Below are 15,043 nucleotides of genomic sequence, written 5' to 3'. Positions count from 1 at the left end.
TCCCTATCCGTATAAAAAATATACTATGTATAAAGATATAAACATACATATATTTTAGGAAGAAAATGTATATACAACTAAACGAGTTGTCATTAACAAAAAATTTACAATCATCTGTTTCCTTTCAATCCATTGAAGTTTGCACTTACACTCAGAATTGCATGAACATAAACATAGGAAATGTTTATACAACTATACAAGTTATGTGTTAAAACAAAAAATTAGCAAAATTAACCAGTCAGATCACGAAAGGATAATCTGGCACGTGCTCAAAGGTCGGGAAAGTATCGATTGGAAATGCACCTGGCCATCAGTGCCTGCTTCGGTGGCACCTCTGGCAATACCCCGTACTTCTGGCGAAAAAAGAAAAACCATCCCTCGGGATAGTACACAAATTCAAGTTCAGACCACGTGAGCGCTCATGAAGGTTAACTTTAACTTTTTGATTTATAATTCATACGTACATTTGTACATGTTAAAAATAAAAATCACGTAATGACAAGTAGTAGATAGGGACAGAGTTTTCTCCATATAATACAAAAGTACCCATAAAATTGCTTTGAATTTGTCATAGTTTTTACTGATGTTCATGTTACCGTCATTGTTAAGTATGTTCTTATCAATACTCTTTTTTATTTTATAACAATATACACCCGTACCAGGTCACCAGTAATTATTCTCTGAGATAGTTTTATATCATTTTTCATATAAGTAAGTCCAAATTCTGTGTGGTTTCAATCCAATAATCCTTTGGTCTTTTGTTAGTAGCTTAGGAACAAATTTCGGAGCTACAGGACATGCCATTTTAAAATTGTGTCAGATTTAACAAACAATGATTTTTTTTATTTTGAGGTTTGCTTCCAGCTTTCAAATTGTAAATAAAAATTTGTGTGTACTGCTATAAGAAGACGTTAATTTTTTTTTGTATTCCTGACCCACATTTGTAGGATTTCACCTGTACCCCGAATCATACAATTAAATTTACACTTGATTGTAATGTGATACTTTATATCACGTAGACCATTCTTGTATTTCAGTATTGCCCATAAATTCCTCACCAAAAAGTTGTGGCAAAATCGGACACCAATTCTTTGAGAAAATGTTCTATCGTACTGGAATACAACACTCGTATGTTAATGTACAAAGAAGATACAGAACTCTAGTGGAGCGGCAACATGATGTATTGGGGGTCAACGGAAAGTTCTCCTTTCACTGTAAATAACTTTCCAAACAGATCTCTTATTAATCCCTAAATGTATCAGTATTTTTATAACTTTGCTTATATTTATGTATTTGGTTAGGTTGAAGGACCCTGCAGTGTTTGAAAGTATATCAGGCCACTACGCTACAGGGGAGAAACCACCAGTTCCACCTCTGACTGAAATTGACAGGCATCTGGCCGGTTATAATCTCTGCCATGAATTGTTCAAAGCACATCTCGACCTAGAAATTTACTCCACGTAAGTATTTGAACGGCGGCTATTTTCGCTAAATGATTCTAAGTTAGAAATTAAAAACAAGACATTTATACTTGTAGACATACAATGTTATATAACGTCATATAAACTCTAGAGGGTTCATTTCTGGCTGGTTTATACCTTCCAGTTGAACCCACACTGGGTACAGCAAAAACCAATGTGTCACTTAAATCTGGGAAACCTTATGGATGTCCAAGAGTGGCACATTACTAACCACAAATGTCTGGGGTGCAAGGGTAATTCGATAGGTCTAGTCTACTGTGGGAGATGACCGTTGGAGTTGGTAGGGTTCGTTCCCTAAGAGTCAAAAGACTTCTTGCCAGCCTAGACATAAGGATGTGCCACTCTCTGCCTGCTTTGACTGGAGAGGCTGGTTCAGAGCTGGCTTTCCCTTCTTCCGTGGGGACATGACTTGAGATTAGTGCCCTAAATTTGTCCTCATGAATCTCGACAGGATGCGGCTCCTACCCCAATCCTATCAATCCAGAATATCCTGTCACTCTGGATGCAGTGCAAAGGTCATTATATGACTAGGTCCGATTTCTAAGCTTCTTGTCTTAAGAGAACAAAAACAGTCACATAAACGAAACATACATAAGATTAAATAAAAACATTTCAAGAATTGTCTATCAATCAAAATGGTATTATCTACAACATATCTCTATAACATCTCAATTATTGATAAAATCAAACTTGTTTATAGAAATGTAGTTGGTCTACAATGAAGTGATTCGTATTTTGTTATAACCTTAAAATAAAAATAGAGATTAAAAATACAAATTCTTAAGTAACATAATGACATTATTGTTATAATGTATTACATTCATATATGGATTTAATGTTAGTTTCCAGTTTAAATATTCTATTTTAAAGTATTCAGCTTCTCATATAAAAAATATAAGGCCAACTGATAGAATAATCAAATTGTAAAATATCTCTTTTAGTTGCTTATTAATTTTTTATCTACAATATTCTCTATTCTATTTTTCTAATAAATGATATTGTTCAATAGTCGTATTTCCTTCTTGTTCATAGGAAATATTATATTTTATGAGTATATTAATAATTTATGTTTTTGGAATTTATTGTGGTTCATGTGTTTTACTTGAACAAAACATTACAAGATAACATTATAATCAGAATATTTCTTGTTGACCATGTGTGCTACATGATCAGTAGTAGTTAACAGCAACATCATTTTCGTCACATTGTAATTATTATTCCAGCAAGGACTTCTGGCAGGATATAATGAAGCGTCTATGGCCAGCACACTTCATCCTGCCACACGACCATTGGAACTCGTTGCCTTGCAACTTCAGCGCGATCGTGACAGAGCAGTGGTGCGCGGCATACTTCAGTCACGTGTGGGCCCGCATGGTGGCTGCCGATGTGTACACCGCGTTCACTGAACCTGACGTCGACTTGAAGAATATCGGCTCTAGGTCAGTAACATAGAGAAGACTGGGAATTGGTTTGTTACGGAGGGGATTTTTTTTGTTTTTTTAAATCTATAATGAGGTATTGAATTGTTTGTTGGAGTAGTTCACCATTTATTGAACAGATTTTCAAAACCAAAAAAGAGATCAATCCGATTTCTAGGAAATTCAAAATTGAATTAACCCTTATAACGTCAGTATATCTTTTCAAGACTTCCAGCAAACGGCACATTATTTAAAAAAAAAAAATTTTTAATGTGTAAAGTTCATTTTTATTTTTACTTTCTATAATCATGGTAAGTATAAAAAAGTAAAAATTTTAAAATTATCTTGTACGTACATATATTTATGGGACATTAAATTGTAGATATAAATAAAGTCAAAATAAAAGGCACACAAAATTTTATTAGCTAAACTATAAACATTACCAGACAATTATATAAATATAATTAAAATAAATTATATTTATAATAAATTATATATAATAAAATTAAAAATAAATAAAAAACCATATAAACAGAAAACACGACGAAGGAAACCGACTCAGCGATGGTTAGACACGCACTACCTGAAGCCAAACTGCAAACAAAAGCGCGCGCGCGCTGTACGGCGTCTGTGCCGTGTGGCGGGGAGAGTGTCTAGACACCGCGTCTATTGTTTCAAACAATGTAATGCGACAGCTATATTTTGACGCTTGACATAGGTCAATAACCCACACACATGGTTGACGCATACCGTTAGTGACATTGATCGGATTTAAAAGGAACTTAAATTTGCTATAGACGCAGTTTTGTGTCAATGCGCCGTACCGCGTCTTTGCCGTTTGGAGATAGTTTGTCTATGCGCCATACGGCGTCTGTGACGTTATAAGGGTTAATCATGTAGAGGCTATTTTTTTATCTTCTAATTTTGTAAGTGAGAAGTATTTAGGTAAGGGAAGTTTTAACTCAAACTTATAAAATAATACAATCTAATACCTTTATCTCCCATTATAACTACATAACCATATTATTCATTCTCTACTTGTGTCTATACTCAGAACAACCCATTTTAAAACATCTTTCTCTTGAAATAGTCAGAATTTTTTAAATAGTCTGCACCTTTAACATGGAGGTATATTCCTACTATGTTAGGTTTTAAATAAATCTACTAAAGAATATGTGCTTCAGAGTGAAACTTACGCTTTTTGTTCGTAATTTCATTTCATTAACATTAGTTGACAGCCATTTCACTTTGTTTAGACAGTCTGTGTTCGATGCTACACAAGAACTTTTTAAATGTAAATCAGATGTATGTATGTATAAAAAATAAATTTAAATGCTTACCAAGTAAATTCTACTTTATAAATTTCCAGTTTTGTGTGTGTGAAATTCAATAATATTTTGTAATAAAAACAATATTATAATTACATGTAATTTAATATTTTAAATCAATAAATAAAAAATATGTTAACTTTTCTTAGTTTGAACTATACTAAATTGTGCCAAAAAAAATTATTACACAGAGGTTCAAAACTTTTTTGTCTTGTTGCAAATATTGTTCTATCTCGTTATGTATTTTTGTGATGATGGGGAAATATCTGTTCAAACATGGCATCAGTCATTAAATATGTTTGAAAAATCTTTACATACAAAAAATATGAATAAGAATAATACAGTGCACATGTTTAAATAATTATAACATAAAACTTAGTCTTGTACCTAAGTTAATTTTTTTAAGTTGTTTAATTTTTAATTATGTATCATTACAATTTACAGGTTCAGAGACACTTATCTAGCGTTCGGTGGGAGTTGTCCACCTGGTGAGGTGTTCCGCAGGTTCCGAGGTCGTGACCCCTCTTCTGAGGCCTACCTCAAGTATCTCGGCTTACACTGAACTCCCTGCTCTCACTCGACCACTCAGTGCAGGTTAGTTATCATTCAACTCATTTTTAGGCATTTATTTTGTTTTGCCATGTAGCATCGTAACACTATACGATAAACGTAAACTTATCTGGTGCTGTTTGGCCTGTAGCATCGTAACACTATACGATAAACGTAACATTATCTGGTGCTGTTTGGCCTGTAGCATCGTAACACTATACGATAAACGTAACCTTATCTGGTGCTGTTTGGCCTGTAGCATCGTAACACTATACGATAAACGTAACCTTATCTGGTGCTGTTTGGCCTGTAGCATCGTAACACTATACGATAAACGTAACCTTATCTGGTGCTGTTTGGCCTGTAGTAACAGTATTGTGTTCATAAGAGGTGTGTCTCATTAACGCCCAAATGGTAGGTAAGTGGTATGTCTGTGTTAAATGATTTCAGTGTGAAAATGGCCAAATATTGGAATAATCAGCTATTAAGTTTTCTCTGTTGAGTGAAGCAATGTTGTCTTCGTGTCAAGGAACATACATCTTGGTTGCTCAGGGAAGTCAGATCATGCAGCCACATCAGCTTTAATTGTTGGATTACGTGGTCATCAGAGCTCTTCAGGATGAGGTAGTCCGCCCACTTATTCAATGTATTAAAATTGGAGTCACAAATTCAATGTAACCTCAACCTCCTGAATTCTTTTTTGTAAGTGTTGTATCCTATTCATGGTTCACCTTGTTCTCTTCCAGGATTGTATGTAAGTCCCTTTTTGGCCCTTAATATCCTTCTTTATTTCTCCCCTTTCTATCCTTCTTTACCTCTTTCTTTAAATGCTCATTATCAATAAAAGTACTAGGCATACTAACATTTTCTCTACTTTGGTATTAAAGTCCTCAACCTCAAGCCCTGATCCTGTTTCTCTCCTTCCTTCAATTCAGTTTTAAGCCTCCACACTCGTCTGTCATTGTATCAATTCCTCGTTTCCTTGTTCTTGATTTACTACAGGAAACCATCCTTGAAATTGGGGAACCAATCGAACTGTTGTTAGTTCCCTTCTAATTGTTCAAATAATTGTGTGTCCTTCCTATCCTTTTTTCCCTATCTTATTTTTGTTCTATGTGTCCTTATTATGTTTATACAAATCTGAATAATATTAATAATTTGAACAATTATAATAATAGGTTTTTAATTCTAAATTCTTGCTAGTAAATGTTGTTAGAAATGGATTTAAATAAAACAGTTATTAGCCTGTTATGTTAATTATGTAGTAAGTCTTAGTAGATTCTAGTTAGTGTGCCATTTGTCAAAGATCAAATCCAATTTTCAAATTAAAAAATCAAATAAAAAGGTTTACATAAATTTTAATGTATTTCTTATATTATTTTAATTCACATAATTTGTGAAAGTTTAGAGTTTGTTCCACTTACATTGAATAAACTCAATTAAGCTACTTCAGGAAAATGTTTAAAGTCTTTCAAGTATTTCAAAGTCTAGATCAAAATATAATTTATAATTAAAAATCAATCACTTAATTAATTCCAATTTAAAATATAATTGTAGAATAATATTAAAAATAATATTATTTCAGTAGCTCCATTATCCTTGTAATATAAACACTTACAAGAGCAATGAATGATCTGAGGACTTGTACATGTTACAGGTGGTGTCCAGTAAGACTGAAGATGTTTCTAGTCTACAGATGATGGTTGTAGTAACTGTCAATCAGTCTGAGGACTTGTACATGTTACAGGTGGTGTCCAGTAAGACTGAAGATGTTTCTAGTCTACAGATGATGGTTGTAGTAACTGTCAATCAGTCTGAGGACTTGTACATGTTACAGGTGGTGTCCAGTAAGACTGAAGATGTTTCTAGTCTACAGATGATGGTTGTAGTAACTGTCAATCAGTCTGAGGACTTGTACATGTTACAGGTGGTGTCCAGTAAGACTGAAGATGTTTCTAGTCTACAGATGATGGTTGTAGTAACTGTCAATCAGTCTGAGAACTTGTACATGTTACAGGTGGTGTCCAGTAAGACTGAAGATGTTTCTAGTCTACAGATGATGGTTGTAGTAACTGTCAATCAGTCTGAGAACTTGTACATGTTACAGGTGGTGTCCAGTAAGACTGAAGATGTTTCTAGTCTACAGATGATGGTTGTAGTAACTGTCAATCAGTCTGAGAACTTGACATGTTACAGGTGGTGTCCAGTAAGACTGAAGATGTTTCTAGTCTACAGATGATGGTTGTAGTAACTGTCAATCAGTCTGAGAACTTGACATGTTACAGGTGGTGTCCAGTAAGACTGAAGATGTTTCTAGTCTACAGATGATGGTTGTAGTAACTGTCAATCAGTCTGAGAACTTGACATGTTACAGGTGGTGTCCAGTAAGACTGAAGATGTTTCTAGTCTACAGATGATGGTTGTAGTAACTGTCAATCAGTCTGAGAACTTGACATGTTACAGGTGGTGTCCAGTAAGACTGAAGATGTTTCTAGTCTACAGATGATGGTTGTAGTAACTGTCAATCAGTCTGAGGACTTGACATGTTACAGGTGGTGTCCAGTAAGACTGAAGATGTTTCTAGTCTACAGATGATGGTTGTAGTAACTGTCAATCAGTCTGAGAACTTGTACATGTTACAGGTGGTGTCCAGTAAGACTGAAGATGTTTCTAGTCTACAGATGATGGTTGTAGTAACTGTCAATCAGTCTGAGGACTTGTACATGTTACAGGTGGTGTCCAGTAAGACTGAAGATGTTTCTAGTCTACAGATGATGGTTGTAGTAACTGTCAATCAGTCTGAGAACTTGTACATGTTACAGGTGGTGTCCAGTAAGACTGAAGATGTTTCTAGTCTACAGATGATGGTTGTAGTAACTGTCAATCAGTCTGAGAACTTGACATGTTACAGGTGGTGTCCAGTAAGACTGAAGATGTTTCTAGTCTACAGATGATGGCTGTAGTAACTGTCAATCAGTCTGAGAACTTGACATGTTACAGGTGGTGTCCAGTAAGACTGAAGATGTTTCTAGTCTGCAGATGATGGTTGTAGTAACTGTCAATCAGTCTGAGAACTTGACATGTTAACAGTGTGTCCAGTAAGACTGTAGATCTCTACAGATAAGAACTGAAACTTGACATGTTACAGTGTGTCCAATTAAGACTGAAGATGTTTCTAGTCTACAGATGAGGCTGTAGTAACTGTCAGTCTGAGACTTGTACATGTTACAGGTGTCCAGTAAGACTGAAGATGTTTCTAGTCTACAGATGATGGCTGTAGAACTGTCAATGTCTGAGAACTTGACATGTTACAGGTGGTGTCCAGTAAAGACTGAAGATGTTTCTAGTCTACAGATGATGGCTGTAGTAACTGTCAATCAGTCTGAGACTTGTACATGTTACAGGTGGTGTCCAGTAAGACTGAAGATGTTTCTAGTCTACAGATGATGGCTGTAGTAACTGTCAATCAGTCTGAGAACTTGACATGTTACAGTGGTGTCCAGTAAGACTGAAGATGTTTCTAGTCTGCAGATGATGGCTTGTAGTAACTGTCAATCAGTCTGAGAACTTGTACATGTTACAGGTGGTGTCCAGTAAGACTGAAGATGTTTCTAGTCTCACAGATGAATGGCTGTAGTAAACCTGTCAATCAGTCTGAGGACTTGACATGTTACAGGTGGTGTCCAGTAAGACCGAAGATGTTCTAGTCTACAGATGATGGTTGTAGTAACTGTCAATCAGTCTGAGGAACTTGACATGTTACAGGTGGTGTCCAGTAAGACCGAAGATGTTTCTATCTACAGATGATGGCTGTAGTAACTGTCAATCAGTCTGAGGACTTGTACATGTTACAGGTGGTGTCCAGTAAGACTGAAGATGTTTCTAGTCTACAGATGATGGTTGTAGTAACTGTCAATCAGTCTGAGGACTTGTACATGTTACAGGTGGTGTCCAGTAAGACTGAAGATGTTTCTAGTCTACAGATGAATGGTTGTAGTAACTGTCAAATCAGTCTGAGGACTTGTACATGTTACAGGTGGTGTCCAGTAAGACTGAAGATGTTTCTAGTCTACAGATGATGGCTGTAGTAACTGTCAATCAGTCTGAGGACTTGTACATGTTACAGGTGGTGTCCAGTAAGACTGAAGATGTTTCTAGTCTACAGATGATGGCTGTAGTAACTGTCAATCAGTCTGAGAACTTGTACATGTTACAGGTGGTGTCCAGTAAGACTGAAGATGTTTTCTAGTCTACAGATGATGGCTGTAAGTAACTGTCAATCAGTCTGAGAACTTGACATGTTACAGGTGGTGTCCAGTAAGACTGAAGATGTTTCTAGTCTACAGATGATGGCTGTAAGTAACTGTCAATCAGTCTGAGAACTTGTACATGTTACAGGTGGTGTCCAGTAAGACTGAAGATGTTTCTCTAGTCTACAGATGATGGCTGTAGTAACTGTCAATCAGTCTGAGAACTTGACATGTTACAGGTGGTGTCCAGTAAGACTGAAGATGTTTCTAGTCTACAGATGATGGCTGTAGTAACTGTCAATCAGTCTGAGGACTTGTACATGTTACAGGTGGTGTCCAGTAAGACTGAAGATGTTTTCTAGTCTACAGATGATGGCTGTAGTAACTGTCAATCAGTCTGAGAACTTGACATGTTACAGGTGGTGTCCAGTAAGACTGAAGATGTTTCTAGTCTACAGATGATGCTGTAGTAACTGTCAATCAGTCTGAGGAACTTGACATGTTACAGGTGGTGTCCAGTAAAGACTGAAGATGTTTTCTAGTCTACAGATGATGGCTGTAGTAACTGTCAATCAGTCTGAGAAACTTGACATGTTACAGGTGGTGTCCAGTAAGACTGAAGATGTTTCTAGTCTGCAGATGATGGTTTGTAGTAACTGTCAATCAGTCTGAGAACTTGACATGTTACAGGTGGTGTCCAGTAAGACTGAAGATGTTTTTCTAGTCTACAGATGATGGTTGTAGTAACTGTCAATCATCTGAGAACTTGACATGTTACAGGTGGTGTCCAGTAAGACTGAATATGTTTCTAGTCTACAGATGATGGTTGTAGTAACTGTCAATCAGTCTGAGGACTTGTACATGTTACAGGTGGTGTCCAGTAAGACTGAAGATGTTTCTAGTCTACAGATGATGGTTGTAGTAACTGTCAATCAGTCTGAGAACTTGACATGTTACAGTGGTGTCCAGTAAGACTGAAGATGTTTCTAGTCTACAGATGATGGTTTGTAGTAACTGTCAATCAGTCTGAGAACTTGACATGTTACAGGTGGTGTCCAGTAAGACTGAAGATGTTTTCTAGTCTACAGATGATGGTTGTAGTAACTGTCAATCAGTCTGAGGACTTGTACATGTTACAGGTGGTGTCCAGTAAGACCGAAGATGTTTCTAGTCTACAGATGATGGTTGTAGTAACTGTCAATCAGTCTGAGGACTTGTACATGTTACAGGTGGTGTCCAGTAAGACCGAAGATGTTTCTAGTCTACAGATGATGGTTGTAGAAAACTGTCAATCAGTCTGAGGACTTGACATGTTACAGGTGGTGTCCAGTAAGACCGAAGATGTTTCTTAGTCTACAGATGATGGTTGTAGTAACTGTCAATCAGTCTGAGAACTTGACATGTTACAGGTGGTGTCCAGTAAAGACCGAAGATGTTTCTAGTCTACAGATGATGGTTTGTAGTAACTGTCAATCCATCTGAGGACTTGTACATGTTACAGGTGGTGTCCAGTAAGACTGAAGATGTTTCTAGTCTCCAGATGATGGTTGTAGTAACTGTCAATCAGTCTGAGAACTTGACATGTTTACAGGTGGTGTCCAGTAAGACCGAAGATGTTTCTAGTCTACAGATGATGGTTGTAGTAACTGTCAATCAGTCTGAGAACTTGACATGTTACAGGTGGTGTCCAGTAAGACCGAAGATGTTTCTAGTCTACAGATGATGGTTGTAGTAACTGTCAATCAGTCTGAGAACTTGACATTTACAGGTGGTGTCCAGTAAGACCGAAGATGTTTCTAGTCTACAGATGATGGTTGTAGTAACTGTCAATCAGTCTGAGAACTTGACATGTTACAGGTGGTGTCCAGTAAGACTGAAGATTTTTTCCTAGTCTACAGATGATGGCTGTAGTAACTGTCAATCAGTCTGAGAACTTGACATGTTACAGGTGGTGTCCAGTAAGACTGAAGATGTTTCTAGTCTACAGATGATGGCTGTAGTAACTGTCAATCAGTCTGAGAACTTGACATGTTACAGTGGTGTCCAGTAAGACTGAAGATGTTTCTAGTCTAACAGATGATGGCTGTAGTAAACTGTCAATCATCTGAGAACTTGACATGTTACAGGTGGTGTCCAGTAAGACTGAAGATGTTTCTAGTCTACAGATGATGGCTGTAGTAACTGTCAATCAGTCTGAGAACTTGAACATGTTACAGGTGGTGTCCAGTAAGACTGAAGATGTTTCTAGTCTACAGATGATGGTTGTAGTAACTATCAATCAGTCTGAGAACTTGACATGTTACAGGTGGTGTCCAGTAAGACTGAAGATGTTTCTAGTCTACAGATGATGGCTGTATAACTGTCAATCAGTCTGAGAACTTGACATGTTACAGGTGGTGTCCAGTAAGACTGAAGATGTTTCTAGTCTACAGATGATGGCTGTAGTAATTGTCAATCAGTCTGAGAACTTGACATGTTACAGGTGGTGTCCCAGTAAGACTGAAGATGTTTCTAGTCTACAGATGATGGTTGTAGTAACTATCAATCAGTCTGAGAACTTGACATGTTACAGGTGGTGTCCAGTAAGACTGAAGATGTTTCTAGTCTACAGATGATGGTTGTAGTAACTATCAATCAGTCTGAGAACTTGACATGTTACAGGTGGTGTCCAGTAAGACTGAAGATGTTTCTAGTCTACAGATGATGGTTGTAGTAACTATCAATCAGTCTGAGAACTTGACATGTTACAGGTGGTGTCCAGTAAGACTGAAGATGTTTCTAGTCTACAGATGATGGCTGTAGTAACTGTCAATCAGTCTGAGAACTTGACATGTTACAGGTGGTGTCCAGTAAGACTGAAGATGTTTCTAGTCTACAGATGATGGCTGTAGTAACTGTCAATCAGTCTGAGAACTTGACATGTTACAGGTGGTGTCCAGTAAGACTGAAGATGTTTCTAGTCTACAGATGATGGCTGTAGTAACTGTCAATCAGTCTGAGAACTTGACATGTTACAGGTGGTGTCCAGTAAGACTGAAGATGTTTCTAGTCTGCAGATGATGGTTGTAGTAACTGTCAATCAGTCTGAGAACTTGACGTGTTACAGGTGGTGTCCAGTAAGACTGAAGATGTTTCTAGTCTACAGATGATGGTTGTAGTAACTGTCAATCAGTCTGAGAACTTGACATGTTACAGGTGGTGTCCAGTAAGACTGAAGATGTTTCTAGTCTACAGATGATGGTTGTAGTAACTGTCAATCAGTCTGAGAACTTGACATGTTACAGGTGGTGTCCAGTAAGACTGAAGATGTTTCTAGTCTACAGATGATGGTTGTAGTAACTGTCAATCAGTCTGAGGACTTGACATGTTACAGGTGGTGTCCAGTAAGACCGAAGATGTTTCTAGTCTACAGATGATGGTTGTAGTAACTGTCAATCAGTCTGAGGACTTGACATGTTACAGGTGGTGTCCAGTAAGACCGAAGATGTTTCTAGTCTACAGATGATGGTTGTAGTAACTGTCAATCAGTCTGAGAACTTTACATGTTACAGGTGGTGTCCAGTAAGACTGAAGATGTTTCTAGTCTACAGATGATGGTTGTAGTAACTGTCAATCAGTCTGAGAACTTGACATGTTACAGGTGGTGTCCAGTAAGACTGAAGATGTTTCTAGTCTGCAGATGACGGCTCTATCTTAATAGTTGTTCTGTGGCGAAGAACAAAATTCTACTACTTCAAAAGAGAATGTTTAACAAATTCAATTTTGTTTTGTTTCGTGTGTCTCTCCGCATTTAGATTTTAATAACAACTCAAACTGTGCACTTTTCACGGTGGTTGTTTACATTATTATAAAGTAGCACAAATGATTATGGTTAATTTTTTTATTCGTTTAATTGTAATTATCTTTCAATACAGTTGTTTACCCTTTTTTATGATTTTTTAGCAATGGAATTTTGTGAATGTAAAGTTGTTCAAACTCACCAAAAATATCATATTGCTGTTTCTTTAAAAATATATAATTAATGATATAAGACATATGATGGAAACGTGACCTCTTGTGTGAAATAAGCCAGTAGTTAAAAATAGTACAGCATTTTAAAGAAGGATTTTAATATTTCTGCTGAATTTGAGGAAACAAATGATTTTAAGATTTTAAAAAATCTTTTTTGTAATATAATTGGTTTATTTTGATTTTATTAATACAACAAACTGTTCTTATGTAATTAAGTTGGAAGTTGAAACCCCTCACGGGAAATTTGTGTGTGGAATGGAAAAAATTAAGGAAAACCTAGATATTATTTTGGTCATATTAAAAACTCAGTTCTCTCAAGAATTGTTTGTCCTAAAAAATCATAAAATCCAATTTTTTTAATGAACTATTGTCTAATTATAAGAGTAATATCATAACAAAATAAGAATTTGGGTTCATGAGTTTTGCCTCTCAAAGTCAACAATACCTATAATTATTTTAGAAGCAAAGCCACAAAATTTGTTTCAGATTTGTGGTGAAAAGCTATACTTTTGCACATATTCCCCATAAGTGGTCTGTGCAACAAGCTACTGAATTTCTTGATTAATTAATTAAATAGATTTCAGTAACAAAGTAACTATTATTTAAGACAATTTTGGGTCCAGTAGTTCTAATGGGAATTATTTTAAGACCTATGATTGTGAGAAAATTTCATTTTCATTCCTATAAATACGCCTCTGGTATGTTTTCCGTGGGTTTGAGAAAACCCTGCGCTATCAGAATGCAATTCTAATACAGTGTACGGCTACAGGAAATGATCCGGCTTGCACGATCCATTCCAATACATTATTGAAGTTAACATTTAATAAAATGTTAAATTATGTTTGCAGATGAAGTCAATAAATTCACTCAAAACAAGTAGTTATTACATATCTATAGTGTACATCTTAAAGCAGCCAACAATTTTCCAACTTTAATGTTTTTAATTACAGATTTTAGTTGCTGTTTGAATTTTTATATACGCTTTTTACTCATCATTTATGTGCTTTTTAACATTTCAAAACAATGTAGCATTAAAGTAAAGTGCTTAAGTTTTTCTACAATAAAAAAAACTGTATTTAAAATCATGCATTTTATTGTTAGAGTATTTAAGAAACCATAACATTTATTTATTGTAGATCACAATAAACTAAATTCATTATCATGTTATATTTTACTACTGGCATCAAATAGGCTAGTAAAATGAATGCGACATTGTAGGCCTATATTTTATTTGTAATTATTTAAAACCTATGAATAAATACATGCCACTTCCTCATTCTAGATCTGTGATATTTTATCACTCAATTAATAAAATGTTTATTTTCATTAGCTGAAATTAACTGGTGTTATTTTTCTACTCCTGTGTCAATAATCTAGGTTAATAGATTTAAATGATTTCTAGTCACAGATAAAGTTATACCAAACTGCCCTAGCTCTTGGCAATTGAGTATTGTTTTTTAATCAATTTTAGTCAATTTTATTCAATTAAATTGTATTGATTAGTAAAATAATCTGAAGTAGGGATGATTTGAAAAGTTCAAATTGGATGAGATTTTAAGGACAACCAGCAAATCGCAAATATCCACAACTACCATCTTGTTACTCATTTAAATTATCTTTTTTTATTTATTTATTCTTTGAAATAACAACAATTACAAATCATTTTATTCATAAATGCAAAAATCCTATTTGGGTTTGTCTGCATTTTCACTTAACATACTAATTACTAATCTGTTCTTTGAAATTAATTTGTGGTCAAGTCCATGCAGTTTTATTACAAGAGTAAACACCTCAGCAATAATGCAGTAGCAATATAAAAAATAATAAATACAAATTTCAAATTAACATACCAAAACTTCACAAGAAAGACAATAACAATAATTAACATTTCTAGAAAACAAAATTAATCCTAAAAACAATAAATAAATACTCAAGGAAAACAACTAATAGAAGAAGCAAGTAAAAAATATGCATAATTTAACAAAGTCAAAAAATAAAGTCAAATC

General features: G+C 35.4%; 1 protein-coding gene across 3 annotated transcripts in view; it reads left to right on the top strand.

Annotated features, from left to right (window-relative positions):
• Window positions 1-14,377, top strand: part of LOC124353617 (probable cytosolic oligopeptidase A) — a 38,722-nt gene extending 24,345 nt beyond the window's left edge. Inside the window, exons 12-15 of one of the 3 annotated variants that reach the window (XM_046803538.1) lie at window positions 1,302-1,460; window positions 2,705-2,920; window positions 4,672-4,821; window positions 12,667-14,377. In XM_046803538.1, the coding sequence (XP_046659494.1) occupies window positions 1,302-1,460; window positions 2,705-2,920; window positions 4,672-4,789 (493 nt within the window). In that variant the 3' untranslated portion in view covers window positions 4,790-4,821; window positions 12,667-14,377. Of the gene's footprint in view, window positions 1-1,301; window positions 1,461-2,704; window positions 2,921-4,671; window positions 4,822-6,433; window positions 6,477-7,776; window positions 7,824-12,666 lie in introns of those variants that run through there. The other 2 variants (XM_046803540.1, XM_046803539.1) reach the window with 2 other exon arrangements.
• The last annotated feature ends 666 nt before the right edge of the window (window positions 14,378-15,043 follow it).

Source organism: Homalodisca vitripennis, chromosome 2, assembly GCF_021130785.1.
Source record: "Homalodisca vitripennis isolate AUS2020 chromosome 2, UT_GWSS_2.1, whole genome shotgun sequence".
Classification (NCBI taxonomy): domain Eukaryota; kingdom Metazoa; phylum Arthropoda; class Insecta; order Hemiptera; family Cicadellidae; genus Homalodisca; species Homalodisca vitripennis.
The sequence above is the reverse complement of the archived record's forward strand: the minus strand, read 5'-3'. Positions and strand labels throughout refer to the sequence as shown.